This window comes from Vidua chalybeata, chromosome Z, assembly GCF_026979565.1.
Source record: "Vidua chalybeata isolate OUT-0048 chromosome Z, bVidCha1 merged haplotype, whole genome shotgun sequence".
In the NCBI taxonomy this organism is placed as follows: Eukaryota; Metazoa; Chordata; class Aves; order Passeriformes; family Viduidae; genus Vidua; species Vidua chalybeata.
The window spans coordinates 16,927,085-16,950,401 of NC_071570.1; the positions used below are offsets into that span (position 1 = coordinate 16,927,085).

Consider the following 23,317-nt stretch of genomic DNA (forward strand, 5'->3'; position numbering starts at 1 on the left):
GCAATCCGATTACAAAAACGAAGGGCTTTCTGGAAGGATACCGGCATCCGGACTACAGCTCCCGTGAGGCAGCGCGTCCGGCTCGCCTCGCCTTCGGACGCCGGTGGCGGACGGGAGGTCTCGCGAGGGTCGGGGCGTGGTGTGGGCCGGCTCGCGAGCGGGAGATTTTGGCGGGCTCGGGAAGATGGAGGCGCGGGAGGTGTCTTTTAGCTCCTCTGTGCTGAGTGCTGCCGTTGTTACTAAGTGGGAGAGCGATCATCTCTGGCTCTGCTTGCTGGCCTTGGGCTTCGACCCGAAACGGCACCATGGCGTCAGACTAGGGAGGTTAGTGCTAGGGAGAGTCGGGGGAGGGCGGAGGCGGGGGGTCCGAGCGGGGCCCCGAGTATCACTCGGGAGCGCGAGGCGGGAGCGTCTCGCCATGGCCACCGAGGGGCCCGGTGCTCCATACGATATAGAGCGCCCGGGAAGTGCCCTCAGTGCCGCCGCAGTCCACACTATCGCAGACTTTCTGAGGAAATAAAATCCAGGAATGGTGAGAACTCCTGCTCCCCCTCACAGTCCTGTGGGGAAGGCAAGGTGAAGGGCTTCCTAGCGCGTGTTTTAAAAACTTATCCTGAAAGATACCACTCTTGCCGGAATTGTTTCATAGCATCGTGACCGTTAGGGGGCTCGAATGAGCCTTAAAAACATCCCACGGATCCAACCCCTGCCCTTCCGCCGTGGGCCAGGGTATCTCGAGCTAGACTAGGTTGCTCAAGGCCTTACCCAACCTGGCCTTAAACACTGCCAGGGTCGGGGCATCCGCAACCTCTCTGGGCAACGTGTTCCAGTGTCTCACTACTGTCACAGTAAAGGTTTTTTCCCAAATACCTAACCTAAATTTTCCCTCTTTCGACTTGTACCCATTACTCCTTGTTCTTTCGCTACAATTCCTGACGAAGAGTCCCTCTCCAGCTTCCCCGTAGGCCCCCTTCAGATACTGTAAGGTTGCTATAAGGTCTCCATGTAATCTTCTCTTCTCCTGAACAGCCCCAGCTCTCTCAGTCTTTGTAGGGGAGGTGCTCTAGTCTGCTTTTCAACTTCGTGCCCTTTCTCTGGACTTGATTCAACAGTTCCATGTCCTTATTAATTTGGGGGCACCAGTGCTGACTGCAGCACTCTAGGTGGGGGGAAGTCTCATAAGAGCAGAATGGAGGGGCAGAATCACCGCCTTCGACCTGTTGGCCACACTGTTTTTGTGGCAGCCCTGGATTTCACCTGTGCTAAATCAGATGAAAAGTGTTTACTTTTACATAGGAAATAGAGTGTTCAATTAATTATTCTGTAACATAACACTGTTTTGTAGTCTTTAGCAGCCAGTAAAAATGCTTTGTTAATTAGTCACCATAACTACCTCTGATGTGGCTGTTTATTTGTGTCTTAGGGATATGTTTGCTAAACCGAACAGCAAAGCGCTTTCTGTTGTTGCCTACTTCTTGTTTACTAAGCTGGATAAGCACCGTGCAAGACAAACTTTCAAGTAAGTGTTTGGCTTCTGAGATTACTGCTGTGCCCTTAATTAAGAATACATTTTATATAGTTGCTGGAGAGGAAAGAAGTGGTTTCTTGGGGAATACTTTGGAAGAAGAGCATACAGGCAGAGAATTTGTTTCATTTTGATCACAACTCAGTCAATTTTGATCAGTCTGAAACCTTGCCTTAATTAGTTGTTTCTCTTACTTAGCAACTTTTGATACAAATTTTAATAGCTGATGAATAATCTACTTGTCCCATTCTTTCTGACCAAACAGAAAATAACATGTGCCATTTATGGATTGTTTCCAGGGCCTTCAACATGGCAAGAACCATGTGTTATTTAATGATTTTTTTTTTTTGTATAACAGAGCTTCAGCTTATGCATTTAAAGACATGGCAGGAGGAAGACAAATGATCTGAAAATGGTTGGGGTTCTGCCCTCCTTTTTGTTTTTTTCTTCTTCCCCTGTCCCAAGTTAGAAAGAGCTGCAGACAAATCTCTGTCTGAAATAATCTGTAATTAATTTACAGAAAGAAAACATTGTAACTTGACAAACTTTTATCTGTTCTTGGTCTAGGGTGTATGCTCCTCATTTTCTGGCTTGGCATCAATAAGAAATCTGTGTCTTACTCTTGTTTTTAGAGTGGTTAATTAGGAATAATATTTGAATGCATTTTGATGTGACCTTTTTTTTCCCCTTCTTCCCCTTCCTTGTTAAATGAAAAGGCAATTTGGATTCACAAAACTATCAAGTCCTGGATTTAGGAAGCACTGCTGTCTGTGGCTAAGAGAAATTTCAGTGAGTATTACGAAAAGTGCAAGTTGATGCTCTACTGCTTTCTGTGACCGTATTGTTTTTTTGAGAGAACTGTTTTATATCAGAGTTTTAAATAAGGAATTTTTTATCAAATAATTCACTTTAGCTTTTGTATATCCTTTCATATAGTTTATCTTGGACTTCAGTGAAGAAAAGATGTTGGCACTGGGGAATTTAGAAGACAGAGTCCTAAAGGACTCTTTTAAAACCCTAGTTGGGTCCTAAAACTGCTATGGCTTGCTTTTGGGTAACAGTATTTGATTAAATGGAAGTCTAGAAAGTCCCTTAGCCCTGAGTGAGAATAACTTCCTTCAGCTTGAGGGGTGTTTAAGTTGCCTGGGAAGGTGTTTCTTATTGTGAAAGCTGATTCACATGCATGAAAAATTTAATTAATAGTGTTTTCTTGTATATGGGAAAGGGGCTAAAATATAAGGCAAGCTTTTTAAAGACAAAGCAAAACTGATTGCTTCAAGTATCATTGGTTATTATGTTGGTTTCTTATGCTGCCTTTGTTTTAATGATTGTTCTAAAAATCTTGTCTTTATGTTCCTCTACACTTCAGTATTTTAATAATAGTGGGTAGGGTGAAAACGAAGGATGCAATATCTTTAAATATGATTAAAGTACACTGATTCATGACTTCAGTAGAAAATAGGAAAGAAAATTGGAATGTGTTTTCAAAGATAGAGGTTAACAGTTAGGAATGAGGAGGGCACCAATTTTTAACATTTATCCAACAGTGATTTCAGTATTTGCATTGAAACCGTCTTGTGTACAGAACTGAGTAGTGTTGGGAACATTGGAAAAAGCTTTATACTCTTCTCCTGACTACAGTAGGTGTTAACAGTGATGGGCAAAGTCATTTAGCTTTGTCATCAGGCTTGCTAGTGGGTAATTTGGTATGCAGACAAGTCTTTGATTGCTGTTGTTTATGCTTTGCTTCTCCGATTAGTTTTGTATTTAAAATGATTGTACTTTTCTAGCAGCAGAAGAAAGTAGGTTTTCCACGAATTACACCTTCTGCACTGATTTCTCCTGGTGGTGCTAAAATTGTTCACATGTTCTACCATTTTGCAAGATACGTAGTGATTGAGAACATGAAAAAGCTCTCTGTAGGTAAGCTGTATGGGACAATAAAAATGCTTCAAATGTTATGTTTGTAAATGTGTAAAGTCTTTAATATATGACAGGAGCTTTAAGAAGTTCTTAGTTGGATGCTCAGGTCAGAGTCTTTCACAGGGTTCTGTGTATTTGCATAGAGCTACTGCTAATAGAACAGTGCAGATGGTTTTGCTCTCTATTGCTTTATGGGTCTTGTTCCAAGGTTCACCTGTGCAATGCTCTGCACCATTACCCACACAAGCAGTTTTGGTCCAAAAATATTGGACAGCTACATTATTTTTTTTCTTGGAATTTGAGGAATTCTGAAGGATCAGATCTGTCTGTTTCAGGCATCTTGTATTATTGTAACCTAAAGAATATAGAAAGGGAGTGAGAGTGAGGGAATGAAGATGTAAACAACAGAAAAAAAGGCAAAAGAGGCAGTACACTGCATGCTGTGTTTCAGTCCAGGTAAAAATGAGCATCTTGATTTGTGATTCTTGCCATTTGATCTAGGTAGATTAGGAGGTTGTCCATTTGCTAAAAGCAAATAATGTAATCCAAACCCTGGCTTCTATTTAGGCACTGGTATACCTTTTGCTGAAGCTGTAATGTGGAGACCTCAGGATATGTACATGGCAAAAGCAAGACACAGAGTTGCATACAATAAACTGCTGCAAATTCTTCAAAGGGAAGACTTTGTTTTTCAAGAATATAGGGGAAAAGCACAGTAAGTAATGCATTAAAAGAAAGTGAGTATTTTTATAAAAGCTGACTTGTGTGTGTGTTTTTAGAAGGATTTGAAAAGTCTATATATGCTTTACATCACAGAACTCATTCTGTTGAAATCCTCCCATATTTTCCCCCTTTACTTTCTTTCATCAACAGTTTTACTGCTTGTAGATCTTTCGTGAAGCATAATAGTCTAAAGCAATGAATTGTTTAGGAGATGCTCTATGTTACTTAGGCATTTAAATGGTCAGGGAATTCTACATGTATAGCAGTATGATTTCTTCTGAAGGGTCATATCCTAAAATACAACATTCTGAAGATGAAACATTTGGTTTTGTTTATTGACTGTGAGACACATTTTATTTACTTAAACCTTAATTATTTCACCAAAAGTATGCTATTCTTAGCTCTTGTTTATGACAAGCACTCCCATCTCGAGAAATGTCATGAGCTGGAACTTCCTCTGCAAGCATAGAGTTATGAATCAGCAGAATTTACAGAATTTGTGTGGGATAGTTTACGTGACTGGAGCACTGTCATGGACAGTTGTCAGTTGTTTAGTAAATGGCAGAAAAGGGCGAGGGGTTGCACTGTAGGTAAAAGAGCAGTGTCAGTAGCATATGTGCATGTAGTATAGCTCCATACAAGAGGACCAGTCATGTTTCATGCCTTTGGATGAGGGTTTAGCATCCATGGAGACCTTGTGGTGGGTTTCTGCTGACCTTGATTCTTACAGAGGGCTTCAGCTTACCCTGGTATTCACTGAGAAAGTAGTTCAGTGGTGGATTAGCAATGTAAGAAACAGGAGTACCTAGAGGATGGCTTTGTGATGCAATCACTAAGTGTGCTGAGTAGGAGTGGTAGTCTTTTGAACTTGCTGTGTGTAAATGAGAGAAACAACTTCTTTGGAGATGTTACTGGGCTTTTATGGTCACTGCAGCCAAGACTGTAGAACTTTAAATGCAAAGGAATGTGAAGAAGACGAGGAAAACTGATGACATTGGCCTTTTAATTTGAGTGTATATCCACTGGCCTAGGCAACTGTAGGAGGTATCTTGTGGAAAGCAGGAAAGCTCATGAGTGGTAGGATACTTTCAGAGATCCTTGCTGAAGTTCATGTGTGATCCATCTTCTTAAGTCAAAAAACAAACAGGTACAACAAGGAACCAGCCTGATTAAGACAGTGTAGCAACATATGGAATATAGAAAAGGGAATTGACTCTTAAGGCACAAGTACAGAAATATTTCTGAGGTGTGCAGTGATGTATCTAGAATGGCCTGAGTTCAGCTAAAGCTTTCTCTAAGAGCCTACTAAGAGCTTGAATAAAGAATCTCGTAGTATGTCATTAGGAGGTTGAAGTGCATGGAAGATCTAGATCTGCTTCTGAACAAAATGTAAGTTGCATGTCTCACAGGTTGGGATACCCAGTATGTACCTTGCCTTAGGCTGCGTGGGTAAGATCAGTAGCCCAGTCTCTGTGCCAAGAAGCAATGGTGAAAGAAACAACAAAACACTGATAACAGAAGAGTATAAAGCAAAAATTTCATTGCTTTCATCCAAGAGCACAGGGGTACTTACCTGACGTTGTGTCGGAACAGATCTGACATATTTGGAAAGACAGAAAGCTAGTTAAATGGGTGAGCCCAAAGGGTGACAGTGCCTCGAAGTTACTCAAGTAACTGGTCTTTGAGTGGAGTTCCTATGAGGCTGGTGCTGTGTCTTCTTTAGGAATATGGATGACAGACTTGAAGACAAACCACCAAACTTGCAGATAGTGCCAAATTGTGAGGAAGGAAGATAACTGCAGTGGGGAAGCATTTCACAGAGACCTTGTTGGGTCTGGAGACTTGCACAACAAAAATTGTGTGGGGTTTAACAAAGACAAGTGTGAGGTCCTGCACCTGAGAGAGAGAATAGTCCCCATCAGCAGCATCAGTTTGTGGGTGATTAGCTGTGGAGTAGCTCTGCTAAGAAGAATCAGAAGTGAGAGTAGTGTGTGGCCACAAGCTGAGCATGAGTCAGTAGAGTATCCTGGTAATCAGGATGAGCAGCGTGCCATGTTGTATGGGAATGAGCACTGGTCAGCAGATGGTGGGCAACTGTATTATGCATCACTCATTTTTCTTCAGTTTTACTCTTTTCTCTCTTCTTTACATCTGTATTATAGTATTTTTATTTCAGTTATTAAACTGTTCTTACCTCAGCCCATAAATTTTACCAATTTTCAGATTCTTCCTATTCTGGGGCTGGGGAGGTGGGAGGTGAGTGGGCAGCTGTGTGGTACTTAGTTGCGGGCTGGAGTTTGCAATTTTAATACCACATGTGGCATTAAAATGTTCAGTTTTGATCAGCCCACTTGAAGGTAGAGAATGAAAGATGGGAGAGATACTAACAAAGGACTGCAGTGGATTAGAGGCTTTCAGAGTGTGAAATGTATGGGTAAAAGCTGTAGAAATTTGGTTTGTTTAGCTTGAAAAAGGCAATTCTAGGGGTTTAATCAGAATTTCAGTATCTAAAAAGTAGGTGTAGCGAACATGAAGGTACTCTTCACAAAGATGTGTTCTAACAGGACAAGGCAGCAGGTGCTTCAGGGAAAATTCCATCTGAAGATTTGTTAAAATCTCTTGTGAGAGCAATTAAACTGAAAAAGGTTACCCTCAGAAGTGAAATATTGGAAATATTCAAGACTTGGTTTGACAAGATCATGAGCAGCATAATTAAAGGCTCTGCTTTCAATGGAAGGCTCAAAAATACAATTTCCAGAGGTCAAAATCTCCTAAACATCTCTGATTTCTGTAATTCTGTGTCCCCTGTGACCTTGTTTGGGAAATATTACCACTGTTTACTGTTTAAGTGATACCCTTCACAAATGTAATTCTTTATAGTTTTTTTTTTTATTCTCGGCAATGCATCAGAACTCTGAAGATCCTTTTGAATGCAGCATGATTTAGGCACCCAATTTTTCTGAAAATCAGAATACTACATTTTCACATGTTTAAAAATGCTAAAATGTCAATAAAAGCACTTTGACAAAGGAGCTTGTGTGGTCCAGCTGCTTGTACTGCAGTATTCTGTTCTCTGGTCTTTTGAAAGTGAGGGATTTGGGTACTGTAGAATTGCTGAATATATTTGTAGTTCACATTGATAATAGATGCTTATAGTAACTTACTGCTGTTGGGTATAAGAAACAACTGCCTCAGTATGTAGATTTGGAAAGAATGGACACAGCTGGTTAGTGACTGTAAGCAATTCTGATAACCCTGTACTAGCTGTTGAATTTTTTCCTAGGGTTTTAATTGGAGAAATAAAGCGGACAAAGTCTGAATATGCAGTTGTGCGGAATAAGTTTTGCAGGTAAGTGCTTTTCCTTGTAACTAAGTTAGGATGTATGAAATAGATTAGATGCTCAGTTTTATGAAATATGAACTGTAATTTTCACTGTAGTCCACTTGAACTTTTGTTTTGCATGTGCATATAGGAAGAAACAAAATGACCAAAACAAAAATGACACAAATGAGAGAATCCAAAAGGTGAGCATTTTGTTCCTGCTGTGGCAGCATGTTGAATTTGAACAGTTCTGCATCACCTACTGTCAGGTGCTGTTATTTGCACTTGTCTACCTGTGATTATGCTAGCACTTTCATCTGCCTTCATGCTGTTTTGATACTCTGTCATTATAGGTATTATAACAAACATTTTAACACAGTGGTTTTTTTCTTTCCTAATAAGGTCCGCAGTATGTGGACACTTATAGTGGAAATGCTTACATCTCTGAAAAAGGAAAAGGAAGTTGTGGATTCTGTACTTGAAGACTGTGTTAACCCATGTATTTTAGATGGAGCTGATGTTGTTTTGAGTGTTCCAGGGTTGTTAACTTACAGAATTGAAAGTAACGTACATGGAGTAAGTGGTTTTTGTCCTTCTTGCTAAATTGCTAAACTGCTTTCATTTAGTCCCCGGGGATGCAATTAAATGTCTTAAAAATTAAACAAGTACTTCATGGATTATTAGAGATAATTGTAGAAGGATGCATGAAAAACGTATAATTCATATGCAGAGATTTCTTATCATTATAGTGCTAGTTTGTATTTGTTATTAACTTTTTCAGTTTAGTAAATACATTGATAAGTCTGCCTGATTATAGTACTTTTTTGTTGTTTAGATGTTAAAATTGTGTTGTCTGTTTTAACCAGTGCTTCAACTAATTTGTTTTTGTTTCCATTCTGTAGTCTATGGTGTTGTTCAGTTATGGCATTGGTGTTGTTTGGGCTGCATCTTTTGGGGAAGTGGTCAAACAGAATACCTCATTGTTGGAATTTTCTTGGCTTGTATTGCTTTAACCTAGAATGTATTTTTTGAAAAATGAAACTATCAGGACCTGAATCTAAGTATAATGTATACAGTGTCTTGGGTCTGACTACAGAAGATGTAACTTTCTGATATTGGTACTGTTCACTAGTTATTTTTTTAATTGCTTGCTCTACTTCAAGTTTGCTACAGGAAATTTATATGAAGATGGAAATTTGAATTTCCTAACAGTTATTCAATTGCTAAATGAAGCCCTGATGATACTGAGCAATGAATGTTGTCCTTGTGAATTAAAAGAACTTCACAGAGTTGAGGACATAGTTACATCCTACAAGAATGCACTACAGGAGTTGAACACAAAAAGGTAATTGTTAGGAGATTTTCTCGAATTGCTTGTTCTTAAATGGTAGGATCATGTCTCCTGGAGTCTTTTCTAGAAAAACGTTACAGCAAAAACATGTTGGTTCGGTCTTTTTCTTATGCCTCTGGAAAAATTAGTATTTGTTTTAATTATTTATATAACTTCTTATTGAGATTCTTCTGTAGTTAGTTTCAGCTGTTTGCCTTTGTTTCATTAATATTTTAGTGTTTGTTCCTGGGGATCTCATTTGCTTGCTGATACAATTTTTGCTTTTTTTTGTCTTGTTGCATTAGTAAGTTCTGAGATTTTTGAAATGTTTATTTGTAACTGGCTTAGGAGAATTTAAAGTGTTTATTGTATATGTATTTTAGTGTAGTTTTTCCAGTTCTGCTGTAAGAAACAAGACTACTTAGCAGCTTTTCTGGCTGTGCATTTCATTTCTTAGTGTATGCATAAATGCGTGAATAAATTCATATATATCGAAGGTTTGTCAGGATAAGGAAGAACATGTAATACTTACTGTCTTTATGTAGAATTGTTATCTCTACCAACAGATGTCTTCATTTTCCATGTTTTTATGTTACAGTTTAAGAAGAAAGCAAGAGCATTGTGAGCCAAAGTGTCAGTCTATTCCCAGAAAACAGGAAATCTGGGAATCGAAGTGGAAAACGATTCTTGGCCATTGTCCTTTTAATTTAATCTTGAAAGATGATCTAGTAAGTAGTACTCATTTTATCTGATTCTAGGAAAGAGAAAAGGGTGAAGGTGAGAGAGGATGTAGGTCTAAACTAGTGTGTTCTCTTACAACACTTCATCTTTATATGTAAGGTTAGGGGGACTCACGTAATGCAGTATACATGATTCTGCTTTAAGAAGTAAAGAGAATAAATGTTTCTTAAAGAGAATACATTGGACTTTATTATACTGATGTATTCACTGGAGATGCCGAGATTGTAGATTGGCTTAAGAGTGAGCAGATTGGTTTTTGTTTTGTTTCTGTCTGTCCCTCTGTGGAAGCTGACCATTTTGTATGTACAGTCCGAATATTTGCTGATTTCTGTGTTCCCCTTCTAAAACTATGTATTTGATGAAGGAACAATAATTTCCATTTTGACGTTCACACTGACAGAGGTTATACCCTTATGTAGCTACCCAGCAGAGAGAGAAGAAACTTCATGTTGGGTCTGACAGCTGGTTTGCAGGAAAGTTGTTTTAAATAACTGTCTGTTAATTGCTGTTGATAAACTGACTTTTTCTGCCTGCTTATGTAACTTTTTCTTTTGAAAGCAACGAGCTTCATCATTTCAATCTTTTAGTTCTTCAGACGAAGATGAAGATAGTATCTTTTATCAGTTGTTTTCAGGTGAGTGAACAGGAGAAACTTCTTTTCCTTCTTCCTCACCACCACAGTTGTTAAAAGTTAGGTGGAGTCAAAAAGGCTCCCTACTTGCATTTGCAGATGGTCCTTGACAGTCTGTGGAAATTGGTTCTGAATGACTCATGCCAAAATTGCCTTGCATTTTTCAACTTCATAGTATCTTGGAGATTCTCTGAAGCTTGGCAAAAACCCAGTGCTGAGCTGTTTGATATTTTGTTGTTCTTGCACAAAGGATGTTGAAACAGATGCCCACGTACAAAGGTTTATTCATGGATTCTGGAGAGTACATTCAGTCTAACAGTAAAGGTTATTTTGGGTTGGAGCACTAATAAAGAGAGAAAGAAGGTAAAACTTTTCCCATTTACTATCTAGGAAAAGAAATTGAAGATGTCCTCCCATGTGACTATCTTTCCCTGATGCACTCTGAAATACTTTATTCCTTAGTAAGTGTGCCATTTGGTTAGGACTTCACTTTTGTGTTAGTTGCGTTCAGTTATTAGGGTAATAGTCACAGCTCACTTTGATCAGGCATGGTTGTTGCACATGCTAATTGGCTGATGATCTGATGATATTTTACTGCGTAACCTCATTTTACTTACTGATAAAGTCTTAACTGTCACTAGTACAGTTAAGTAAGTTAAAAGCTACAAAGCAAGGAAGAAGACTTCTTGGATTATGTCATTTGCAGTTCCTTTTAGGAAAAATGGCACAGCAGAGGTGTATTGGAATTTCAAGATGCAAAAAAAGTGTGAAGATCTTTTGGTTACAAAGGTGAAAGTACTGCTCCAACCATCTGACTGTATGTGGCTATAAGGCTAGAAGCTGCAGAGAAAAGGCTACAGAATTGGATTTGGAACATAGTTTACCTTAAAAATTTAAAATATTGAAGCACTGTACTATGATGTTTGAGCTAGTAGGATCCGAAAGCTTGAGACAATTTGATGTCTGTGACATTTTCTCTGAGGCTGAGATGCATTATCTGATAATACAGCCACTAAGAAAGCTGAACTTCTGCCTATTAATGGCGTCAAATCCAAAAGCAAAGTACTGACCTCACCTAACTACTGAAGTGAGCTTGGATTTTTGATGTGTTGAGTTGAATGTGACTCATGGAAATGCCGTTTGTCCCTGCAGAAGCTGAAATTTAGGATTAGTAGAGAACTACTGAGATTAAACTTTGGCTGTGTATTCAAGATGTGCCAGAGTTAGTACGTTGAAAAATATTTATTGATTAATGCAGTTGGGGTAAAGGTGGGTGGAATTGTGCTTTGTGGAATTGATGTACCGTACAGTTGAGGTGTATGTGGAGAGGAGGGGATAATGATGATGTGTCTGTGACTGTAGTTTGGAGGAAAGTAGAAAGTCTGATTGATATGTGCAGGGCAGCAGATAGAATCATGCTTCTTGAACATGTGTTCAGGAACAACAGAAAGAGGTGCTAGCTGCTAAGGGCATCTGTTACTACAGCTACTGCCTGAGCAAAAGGATTGATAGTACTATCCCGCTTATGTATTAATTTATTTTTCTTGAAGTGTAAAATCCACCCAGTGTGTAATCTACAGAAGTAGTGTGAGTGAACTGTGTCACATGTGAAGCCTAAGTGAAGAAAATGGAAGCAATACTAAACTTTTGGGTTGCTTTTCTAGATAATTATGACTATCATCATGAAGAATGCCATGAGAAAAGTGATGGGGCTTTGGAAAACATGACTGGTACAACATTAGTACCCTCAATATGGTATGCCTAATGAGAATTTGATAAAAAAGCAGTAGAAATATTAGAAGTTGACTTACTGGACCTGAATATTTTGCATCACTTGAGTCTTAGTGGAATATTTCAGTAGCCCACTCCTTACATCACAACTACTTGCTTTAGCAAGATAGTCCTAAAATAATTGCTGCTTTCTCCAGCTGATGACAGATTGATCAACTGGTTGCTGCTGAATAGGAGGAGTAGCAGTCAAATTGCAAGGTTTTTTCTTGCTTTCTAACTATATTCAAGGATTCAAGAGACAGATGGAAAGAACAGAAGCTTCTGTTTCTCAGGCTAAAACTTCTCTATAAGACTTTTTTCATTACTTTTCTTGAGAGTTACAGTCACACTGTTCTGTAGCTACTCTTCCTACAGTACCAGCAAAGGGTTAAACACAGAACAATGGTGTCCTAGAAAGTTTTTTTCCTTTTGTCATTTGCTTAGTCCAGGAATATTTCATGACCTTTTGAATAATGCTATCTTTCATAATATGACTCCTACAAATGTTTGAATGTTACCTACTAAGAGACAAATTGATGTCTATCAATGCTATCCATTCTTAGACATCAGTAGACATAGTTGCATATAAGTCTCAGAGGCTCTCAAAGTAGTTAACAATTAAATCCTGGGTTTCTTTCAGTAACTTCATGCAGCATGGAGACTTGTCTGCTTCTGAGGCTACAGACAGGTAACATAAAAAACATTTTAAGGTGTGCTTTTCCTAGCAAGTGAGGACTTGAGCGCTCAAGTTGAGAGCAAGTGCAGTTTTGAGAGCTATGTAATTGGCACAAAACTTACTATAAGTGATAAAGCTGAAGTTTTTGGTAGCCAGGTGATTGTTAAATACCAAGTTTACATAGGAACAGAGTTGTGGATGCCAGAAATGGTTCAGACAAAGACTACGTAGGAAAAAGAATGTTGTCAAGTCTGCAGAAGACTTTCCAGTTGTCTGTTATAGTAGAATGCACAAGACTTTTTTACTAGTGTATTGAAAAATCCCTTCTTTTCCTGTGTGCTAATCAATAGCAGAGTTTATTAATTTACTATTTTTGGGAGGCTGATACACAACTAGGGCTAAAGCTGCTCTAATTGTCACACTGTTCTCCCTATAGTAAAACTGCTTTCTGATGACCGGGACGAATTGAGGGAAATCGTAACGGACAGATACGGAGCACACAGTATATAACTGCCTTCCAAGATTTGCATTCCAGTTGTTTAATTTGTCTCTAAAATTGTTGGGTTTTTTTTTGTCTCTCTCCCTTCTTGAGGAGCTCATTGGTGCCGTCGTCGTCAGAAGCATCTGAAAATGGAGACCTGTTAATTGAAAATGTATATATCTTTGAAATAAGTTAAACTTACAACATGTCCTTTTTATATTGGTTGAAACTTTGACTTTGTGGAAAAGGGTTTTGGGGGTGGTTTTTTGGGGGCTTCGGTTTGTTTTATGAGATTTTTGGGGTGGTTTTTTGAGCAATATTTTTACACATTTGAGTTAGTCTGGCAAAAATGTAAAAGCTAACTCAGTGACTTTGCTAAGCTTTAGGAAATAACAGTAGGAAGTAGGTGCCCTAGTATCTGACTTCCTGTATAACATACAGTGTATGACTGATTCCCTGTTTGCTGATACAGTTCTTTAGGTGTGGGCGGTGGTCAGACTTTGTTTCTTTAAGTTGGAAATTAAATTTAAGTGTTAAAATGTGTTGTAAAAGCAACTTGGATGTGCAGTTGTCCATTGCACAACTGATCACTGTACTGTGATCAGGATTGTTGCAAGTGAGTAATCTGTGTTGTATGTAACACCTATCCTAGTCACTACTTAGGTCCTACTTTGAATACAGTTGTAAAAATACTTTGTATTTAGTTAGAATTCAAGACTGAAATATTTTTGTTGACTAAACACTGGGGTCATTGCAATTCAGAAATTTCACAACAGTTTATGCTAATAACCTTTCTTGATTTTAAAACTACTAATAATTCCTGTGTATTCCTGTAGAACTTGAATACTTGCATGGGAGATAAAAAACTTGTGCCTCAAAAAAATTTAAAAAATGGAAAGGAAGAGTTCCCTACCTCAGAAGTGGAGGAGAATGCAGATGAAAATGTCACCCAGCCAAAGTCTCCTGTGAAAAAAGATGACCTTGAGAAAGCCATAGATGAACTGGCAGAAGAGGTTAGGATGTAATTTTTGTTTGTTTTAAAGTAAATTATCACTAAGTTTGGAGAACAAATCACTAATTATAACAAAAAATGTCTCTTGCATTCCACATACATCAATTCTATATATCTATTCTGCTAGATAGTTATCAGTCATGGACTTTTAGTGTGGACTGATAAATACTGAAAGCATCGAGTTTGTGCAGGTATCATACTTAAAAATCATGGTGCATTGAATAGCATGTTCAGTAGAATCATTGTATGATTACACTTAAGTCTGTGAAGTATAAAGCATATATTTAGAAGCAAAAAAACCTGTTGAATTCTTAAGTTATACAGATTAAATATTTAACAAGAACTTGGTAATTTTAAGCAGGAATGTAAGTATTTTTCCTTTTTGGTATTCTATTTAATATTTGATTGAGGAATTCCTTTACAGGGGTTACTGTAAAATGTGCCACTTCTTATTTTGGAAAGTAAATTGCATTTTTAACTGAAATGATAGTTGTTTTTCATCTGCTAAAATTTTTGAAATAGATGAATATATCTCTAGTCTTCAAGCTTATGCAGTTCTTGGCTAATGTCTTAAAAATATTCTATCTGAGCAGAGTTTCTTATTTGAAAGGTGTATTCATAGATGATGAGTGAATTGATTGATTTCAGATTGATTTTCAGATTGAAACTGAATCTGATTTCAGTCCCTTATCTTCATTTTGTGTTTGTAGGATACTGTGGTCATTGTGACACTTAGTAAATAACAGAAGTTAGGATATTCCAAATTCTCCAGATGATTTGGAGAATGAGATTTATTTTTAACCATAACTGATAGAAATGAAGATGTTATAATTTTGATTTCTTAGAATTTGCTTTTCTCTAACATCCTACAGATTGCAAAGTTGGTGATGTCTGAGTCGCCTCACAGTGGTGAAAAAGGAATGGCATTAGATGATCTCATTAGCTCACTGTCTTTCAATCCATTTTTAACAAGGAAACAAATGCCCCGAACTCCAGAAAATCTGCGTGAGTTTGAAACTCTGTTTTTATAATGCTCGTTGATAAAAAATGTGGTTAGTTCATTGACATGTCACACAATAAGAAACATAATTATTTCAGTGATGTTGCATGTTTTTCTAATGGCTCACTCTAACACAACACAGTAGACCTAATAAGATGTGAATACTTTGAATTTGATTTAAGAGATTTTTTTCTTACATAGAATCCCCTTTGTGTTGAGGAAACATAAACAATATAAAGCAGCTATACATATTCCCTCTTGAATTGCTTATGTCCCTGAGGGGACAGGAAAAAAACAGACTGATTGAAAGTACTAAAATTTTATCTTGGTTTGTTCTGTTTAGTTACTGAAATTAGAAGTTCGTGGAGAAAAGCTATTCAGACTGAGGACTCATTAGACCTAGAGCAGTCCTCAACTGAAGTGGTGACAAAAGAATCTTCAATGAATGCTACACCCAGTATCCAGGAGGAGGTGGACTCTACCTTTGGGTGCTCTGAACCTGTGTCTTCTGTATGTGACTTGGGTCCTCCTGTATCAGAAAAGAAGTCTCAATTAAATTCTACAGAGTCTAGTTCTCAGGAGCAGGTGAGTGTAAGTCATAGATTTGAATCTTCAGATTCAAAAACATCTGGAATTCAAGAAACTGCGGGAACTGAATCAGAGGAACTAGATTGTTCTGCTTTGAGTGGAAGTTCTGTAAAAGATCTAAGCCAGAATTTGCAAAATGTAGAGAAGAGCATGAATATTCCAGATACTTTGAAAAGTGATAGTAGAGCAAATACAGGGCCTTCAGACCACTGTCGCAGTTTTCTAAGGGATGAGATGCTGTGCTGGAATGTATCTGTGTTAAATTCTGTCTGTCATGAAACTGCTGATGTGGGAATATTGGATGAGACACTTCCAGAATCTGATAATATAGATCTCAGCATATCTGCAGACTTAGACTCCATTTTTTTTACAATGGACAGTGAAAATTTAATGGATGGCTCAGAAAATAATGAGGATATTAAAAAACCAGACCTAGATAGACAGTCCCTGTCCAACTCACATGAAGTGCTAAAAAAGACTGCATCTAAGAGTGAAGAGGAGCTGCATCAAGCACATAATGGGGACAAATCTCAAAGTTATAGAGCTAAACAAAGTACGATAGCAGAAGAAGGAGAGGAAAATGAGGATGATCCTTCCATGGATGAAGAATTTACCAAGATGTCATTGCCAAACTCTCCTGATGAAAGCAAACATTCCCTGTCATCTTTGCTGGTATCCTGTCAACAGATGGATGGTACATGAAGTCCCATTAGACTTACTACATAAATTGAAGGGTAAGTATCTGTGTTCTTTATGCATCAAGATTTTGTCCATTCTGGCTATACTACCATGAATAACATCTGAGTAGTTGGACTGTGCTGTGGAAGTGGAGGGAAACAAATTATTTGTATGCTTGTTTCTCACAGAGGATGAAACATTAAAAATAAAGAAAACACGCTTTCTCTAGTTCTAGAGTTCTATCAAACATCTTCCAAGTACAATAAAAGATGTTCATTTGACTTTCTGCTGTAATCTGGAGTGGTTTAAAAAACAAAAAAGCCTCAAAGTACATTAACTGCAATCTGCAGTTAGATTTTGAATAATCTGAACTTAGATTTTGAGAATTCACAAAGAGAGTTTGAAGTTTTGTGTTTACTCTGAAGAAATTTGGCTATTTAGAAATGTGTCATGTCATTGAAACTTCTGTGAGTTCATTAAGGTGTTGACAGAACTTTCCTGCATTCCAGCCTGCCTATCCCCTTATCCCATTTCCAACAGAAATGTCAACTGTTTAACCAGTATTGCAGTGTTTAGTTACATGTGAGGTTAAATTATTGAAGTTCATTGATAAAAATGAACTAGTAATAGAGGACTGTAGGCCACCCCAGGATCCAGTCCAGCAGGGTGGCCCACAGCTGGCTAATCCACAGGTACCCAGATAGATAAGGATAGCTCCACCGAAGAGACAGGAGGACGCTCATGCTGCTGTGATCCACGAGGGTTTTATTGAAGGCAAGGCAGAGGATGAGGGAGGAGGGAGAGGTGCAGGAAGATAGCTGCTTGGAAGGGAAGCAGACTCTGAGAGCCCTGAGGGAAGGCGGAGCTAGGATATATAACAGTGGGGGGATAGGAGTGGTCAGGGTACAAATGACCCAATAGGGGAAAAGCTAAGGGGAGGAACAAGGATGGGGTGACACAAACTGAGCCAACGAGGGAGGAGGGAAGGAGTGGTCTTACAGAAGGAACCAATAGGGGTAACGAGAACAAAGAACTTTCTAGAACAGGGGAGTAGAACAACTGTTGATTGGCATGAACCAGGGAGGGTGCAGTATTTGATGGACAAGTCCCCTTACATTTGTGTAACCTCCCATGGCATTTCAGGGACCCCTCGCACAGAGGACTTCCATAAAAACAGATGGTATGCAGGGATGTGATGAGGCAGGCCACCACCCAGTTGGAATTGAGTTTGGCAAGGGTTATCAATAAGTACATCAGCAGGAAAAGGAAAGATTAGGGAAAGTGTGGGACTGTTGTTGAAGCAGACAGATGTCCTGGTGATGGAAGACACAGTGAAGGTGGAATTAGTTAATGCCTTCTTTGCTGTAGTCTTTACTACTGGTGCTGCTACTGATGTCCTTCAGGAATCCCAGACTTCAGAAATAAAGAGAGGAAGGCTGGAGAAGGGAGGACTTGCCCCTGGTCATAAAGGTTTCATTTAGAGGCCAGCTAGACAGACTTAACACTCATAACTCCATGGGCTCCAGTGGGATGCTCCCATGGATGCTGAGGTAGCTGGCAAATACTGTTGCTAAGCCATTCTCCATTATCCTTGAGAAATGGAGAAGAGGAGGTACCTCATGACTGGATGAAAGCCAATGTTACATCCATCTTCCAAAAGGGCAACAAAGAGGAACCAGAATCAGGAAACTACTGGCCAGTCAGCCTCACCATCATCCCTGGAAAGGTGGTGGAACAGATCATTCAGACGATCATCACCAAGCATGTAGAAGAAATGGTCATCAGGAGTAGTCAGAATGGATTCACCAAGTAGTCAGGATGGCCAATGGGAGTAGACAGGTGGAAATCATACTTTACCAATAGCCTTCTGAGATGACATGGCAGGGTGGGCTGCCTAGGGGAGAGCAGTGGATGTTGTTTGCTGTTAAGGAAACTTCCCAGTCTGGCCATTGACGAGACTCTCTGGCAGTGGCATTCCCAACGTCAGAGACTTTCATTGTTGGGAGTGAAGCCCAATGGAGTGGGTGACAGTGGGTGACTCCAGTGAGCTGATGGGTGCCCTGCTTGACTTCACATGGCCCACCCTCACATGCAGTCAGATCAGTTCTCCTTATGGGTCCCAGATTTCCCATGGCAGATGTCTCAGATGTCTCAGTCGATAAAGCCATTTATTCACAGTGCAGTAACACAGAAACAGCTCAAGCTGGTGCCTCTGAGCAGGACCCCCAGCAAAGGAACCCCAGATCTTCTACAGCCTCAGTCTCCCCGCATGCAAGTCTTGCTATTCCTCCCGAGTCTTCAGCTTCTGTCCCCACTCTCTGTGTCCATCCACCTAGATGGTGTCATCAGTCTTCATCTCGTTTGTTATCCAAGAGGTAGGCAATTCCCAGCTCCTGATGTGTCTGTCAGTGTCCATTCACCTGGCTGCTGTCATCCATATTCATACCCCATGTTATCCTAAGGTTTGGCAGTTCACAGGCTCCCACCCAGAGCTCAGATTACATCTCAGTCATCAGCTTGGGTGTCCATCTGCATGGATCAGATGGTATCAGCAGTACCTTAATTTCAGCAAGGGTTTTGATACTGTCCCCCCATAACATCCTTATAGGTAGGTTCAGGAAATGTGGGTTAAAGGAATGGACAGTGAAGTGAATCAAGTACTGGCTGAATGGCAGAGCTCAGAGGGTCATGATCAGTGCAGCAGAGTCCAGCAGGAGGCCTGCAGTCAGTGGTATTCCCAAAGGATCAATACTGGGACCAATCTTATTCAACTTGTTTATCAGTGACTTTGAGGAAGGGATCAAATGCACCCTCAGCACCGGTTTGCTGGTGACACTAAAGTGGGGGCAGTGGCTGATCCACCTGAAAGCTCTGCTGCCATTCAGTGGGACCTTGATCAGCTGGAGAGTTGGGCAGAGAGAAACTTGATGAGGCTCAACAAGGGCAAGTGCCGGGTCCTGTACCTGGGGAGGAACAGCCCCAAGTGCCAGCACAGGCTGGGGCTGCCCTCCTACAGAGCAGCTCTGTGCAAAAGGACCTGGGACTGCTGGTGCATCACAAGCTGTCCATGAGCCATCAGTGCCCCCATGGCCAGGAGGGCCAATGTCATCCTGGGGTGCATTGGGAAGAGTGTGACGAGCAGGTCGAGGGAGGTGATCCTCCCCCTCTACTCAGCCCTAGTGAGGCCACACCTGGAGTGCTGTGTCCAGTTCTGGGCTCCTCAGCATAAGGGACACAAGGAGCTACTGGAGAGGGTCCAGTGGAGAGCCACAAGGATGATCAGGGGTCTGGAGCTTCTCATGAGGAGAGACTCAGGGAGCTGGGACTGCTTGGTCTGGAGAAGAGAAGACTGAGAGGGGATCTCATCAATACACAGAAATATCTCAAAGGTGGATGTCAGAAGGGTGGTGCCAGACTCTTCAGTGGTGCCCAAGAAAGAGGCGAGGAGCCATGGTCACAAACTAAAGTACAAGAAGTTCCACCGTAACTTGATGCAGAATTTTACACTGAGGCTGGAGAGTCTCTCTCTGCCTGGAGTGTCTCCCTCGCTGGAGACATTCAAAACCCACCTGGACACATTTCTGTGTCACCTGCTTTAGGTGACCCTGCCTTGGTGGGAGGGTTGGACTGGATGATCACCAGAGGTCCTTTCCAATGCTAACTGTGCTGTGATTCTGTGATTTAATGATGTACTTGGAATTTAATATAAAACTAGTCTCAAGGAGTAGTGAAATTTATTTCTTTGTGCAAGAAAGGTTTCATTTAGAACTGTAGCTGTGTTGCCAGCAAATGATGGGAGCACTTATCAAATACTACTTAGAGTACCATTTCACATATGCTTTATTAATACATATGAAACAACTTCAGTATTTCTGTCTTAATAGTTGAATACTACAGAGTGCAAAATAGTATGTTTTCTCTTTCAGATAAGAACAGTTGAGTTGGAAGCTGGGCACGAAGGAACCTTCATCAGGATGGAATTTGTAAAGCAGCAGCATAACCAGATGTCATGGTTTGACACTGGCGCAATGCTAGCGCCTCTGTGAAAATACACTTGCTCAAATAAATGCTGTGAGATGTTATCAGGAACAGAGCAGAGCAGGCTCAAACTTAATTACAAAGGAAAAAATTTATTAAACTACTACTACTACTAAAAGACACACACACTAAATCTAGGATGAAGACCCTCTAAAACACCCCTCCTCTTCCTAATTTCTAAAACAACTACTATGAAACATTACCTGGGATTCTTGATCAAATTACTATTTTTAGATAATCAATACTCAGTCTATCAAGGGAGAGAGGAGTCTGTCTTGCGCCACAGACCCCCCAGGAAACAGTTGTCACCTCCTGTGTTTCCATGTCACACATAGCACTGCCCAGAGAAAATCTGCCAGTGTGACACTCTCCTTTCCATGTCACAGTGCTCTCACTACCATGCATGGACAGACTGCCCATAGGGCTCCTTTAAGGATGCTTTGCCATGGACCAAAAGAGACAACAGTTCAGCTTCTCATCTTGGGACTACAGTCCCCCCCATTTTCCCCTGGGGCCAAGGGTCTAGGAATAGAGATCATCTTCTTCATGAAGACAGAGGGCATCACCATTCCCTCCTCAGCTTTCTTCTGTTTTTGTCATTCCTGTGCTGGTGGTTGCTGAAGTAGGTTTCCTTGGGTCACTACTGTATCCTTCTAAAATGCAGTCTCTATTGCAGGAGAATTTGGTTCAGTTTATGGCTAACAAGAAAAGTCTAGCTAAAAGCTACTCTATCATCTCTTCCTACTTAAAAATTTATTCTTCTAACATCTCAGGTCTCGGACTGTCTCTGTTTTACTATAAATTGAGGAGAAGTATTATTTTACAAAGCTTTCATTTCTTAGGAAAGGGTTAAAAGTTCAGACTCCCTGGATGGCTGAAATCTTTGCTTAGCACTCTTGACTTTTACACTGGGCATCATCCCCCCCTTTTTTCCTTCTCTTCTGCTGACAAATTTTCAGGTGCCATCAGGCTCTCTTTCTCTTTCCCTCTGGGAGGGGGGGACAAAGGCATCTCCGCTTCTTTCTACCTTTCTGTCCACAGGTTTGGAGCTGGCTTGGTTTCAGACTTTCAGTTTTGTTGGCCTACCTGGACAAGGCTGCATGGCTTCCCCTCCCCCACCCAGCCTGAGGCTGGGCAGGGAAGAGTCTGCACTCTCTGACGACCAGAGCTAAAAAGAAACAGTTCTCCTGGGAGTTCTTGCTTTTAACTCCCTGTGTTCTCAGAGGCGTGTCTATGCCTTCATGGTCACTCTAGATGTTAATATCTAAACTTGACTACTGATTAGTTTGACTTAACTTCTTGAAAAAAATTCACTTCTGTGTCAAACTACGACACCAGAGCAGTGCATTTATGGTTCACTTGAGTGTGTAGCATCTTCTCCAAGCATTTTCTGGATTGGGAAGTTGCACTCTTTTTGGCATGCAAGGAGACTGTATTCCAGTCTCCTTGTGAAAGAGGCCAGCTCTGACTCTTGCCTGCTCTGACTCTGCCAGTTTCATATCATCATCCACTGTGGCTTTCTATGTACAGTGCATCATTTCAATACAGAACTATACTTTCTTCTTTATGCATATTTTGAACAGCAGATGTTGAGTAAATGGCATTACCCTAGAAAATGGAAAAAATAAATGTCAAAGGAGAAATAGTGAAATCTGTTAATTTGCTCCTAATCCACGTCTCATACCCCATCCCAACCCTCAACCCAACAGATTGAAATTTTTCTTGGTGCTCTACGTTACATTGCATTCATCTCCCTTACTGAGACTTCTGGTCTATATTGCCATCAATTCTACCTGTTGATAGAGGCTGTTCCCTTTTTCTGAACTTCACTGGAGTGCATATTTCTTGAGCGATATTACCGAATAAATGCTTTACACTAAAGTTAAAAAAAATGTATTGCTTGTGGTAGTGTTGATGCTACTTGATATTAACAACTGACATGCACATTATGTTGTGATGTAAAAGTAATAGGGCCTGTGTTAAGAGGAGAAAGTACAACTCAAGATTCCAAGAGGTAAAGTTAGTGTTGTAAAAATACTGACTCCTAGCCTGATGTGTTTAGAGGCATTGTTAAATAAAGTTGTTTTTCTGTTCTGGATTGTCTTCCTTCTTTCTTCCAAAAGTTACCTTGGGTTTTAAGAAGAAGATTCACCTGTATTTGACATCTTCATTATAAAGAGAATTTGACAGACTCTGTGAAAAAGCATGTAGGTGGTTGAGGAAGCTGTAATATGTAAATGGAGGTGTACATTAGCAGACAAGAGGGAAGTGCTGCCTAATAGCCAAAGGTCTTTTCAAACCTAAGTTCTATGATCCTGTTACCACCTTAGCTACTGGCTGCCTGGAACAGGCCCAGCTGTGTTCTGTCCATGCCTTGACTCTAGAGCTTGGCACTGGTGACTTCACAAACATTGCCAGGTAGCTAGATGGGCTGTAGGCTAGCTACATGTAAGGATGTGGATAAGATTGTGGCCTGTCTTAAGAAAAGTTAAACTGCATTTTGTGTTGCTACTTCATTGACAGTTTGGGATTAAAAAATGGCATTTAAAATTTTTGAGTTTCCTGTGAAGACCTGGCCTCACATTTTGAGTTATGTATAAAAGCAGAATCTTTCCTCCTTGTAGTTAAATGCAACATGATTTTTGTATTATAAGTAGTAGCTCTCCTGTCCATTGGTTTATGTTGAACACTTAAGTCATTTTTAGTTAGGCTTATATTGGAAATCCATCATAATTAATTTGAAAATCTAGGCAAAATTCTCATTTAGAGCAGTAATTTACTGATTAATTGTGGAGGATCAATAATGGGACATCATGCCATGATCAATATGAGCAAGTGAAGCTGATTTATTGCACAAAAAAGGCCATATTTATACTGTG

General features: G+C 40.0%; 1 protein-coding gene, 1 long non-coding RNA gene and 1 other non-coding gene across 3 annotated transcripts; 2 read left to right on the forward strand and 1 right to left on the reverse strand.

The window, feature by feature from the left end:
- Positions 1 to 152: 152 nt before the first annotated feature.
- On the forward strand, positions 153 to 22,531 carry HAUS6 (HAUS augmin like complex subunit 6). The gene is made up of 18 exons (XM_053932923.1): positions 153 to 324; positions 1,424 to 1,519; positions 2,242 to 2,314; positions 3,316 to 3,448; positions 4,016 to 4,163; positions 7,455 to 7,520; positions 7,645 to 7,696; positions 7,896 to 8,069; positions 8,657 to 8,838; positions 9,422 to 9,551; positions 10,123 to 10,198; positions 11,860 to 11,950; positions 12,606 to 12,653; positions 13,234 to 13,294; positions 13,959 to 14,135; positions 15,007 to 15,139; positions 15,478 to 16,456; positions 20,327 to 22,531. Exons 1-17 carry the CDS (start codon positions 185 to 187, stop codon positions 16,422 to 16,424), a joined length of 2,727 nt encoding a protein of 908 aa, XP_053788898.1. The 5' UTR covers positions 153 to 184; the 3' UTR covers positions 16,425 to 16,456; positions 20,327 to 22,531.
- LOC128782568 (small Cajal body-specific RNA 8) lies at positions 13,016 to 13,146 on the forward strand. The gene has a single exon (XR_008428851.1). It is a non-coding gene; the product is annotated as a small Cajal body-specific RNA 8 (non-coding RNA).
- Positions 21,766 to 22,731, reverse strand: LOC128782535 (uncharacterized). The gene is made up of 2 exons (XR_008428833.1): positions 22,566 to 22,731; positions 21,766 to 22,046 (listed from the first exon to the last, which is right to left on the reverse strand). It is a non-coding gene; the product is annotated as an uncharacterized LOC128782535 (long non-coding RNA).
- Positions 22,732 to 23,317: the final 586 nt, after the last annotated feature.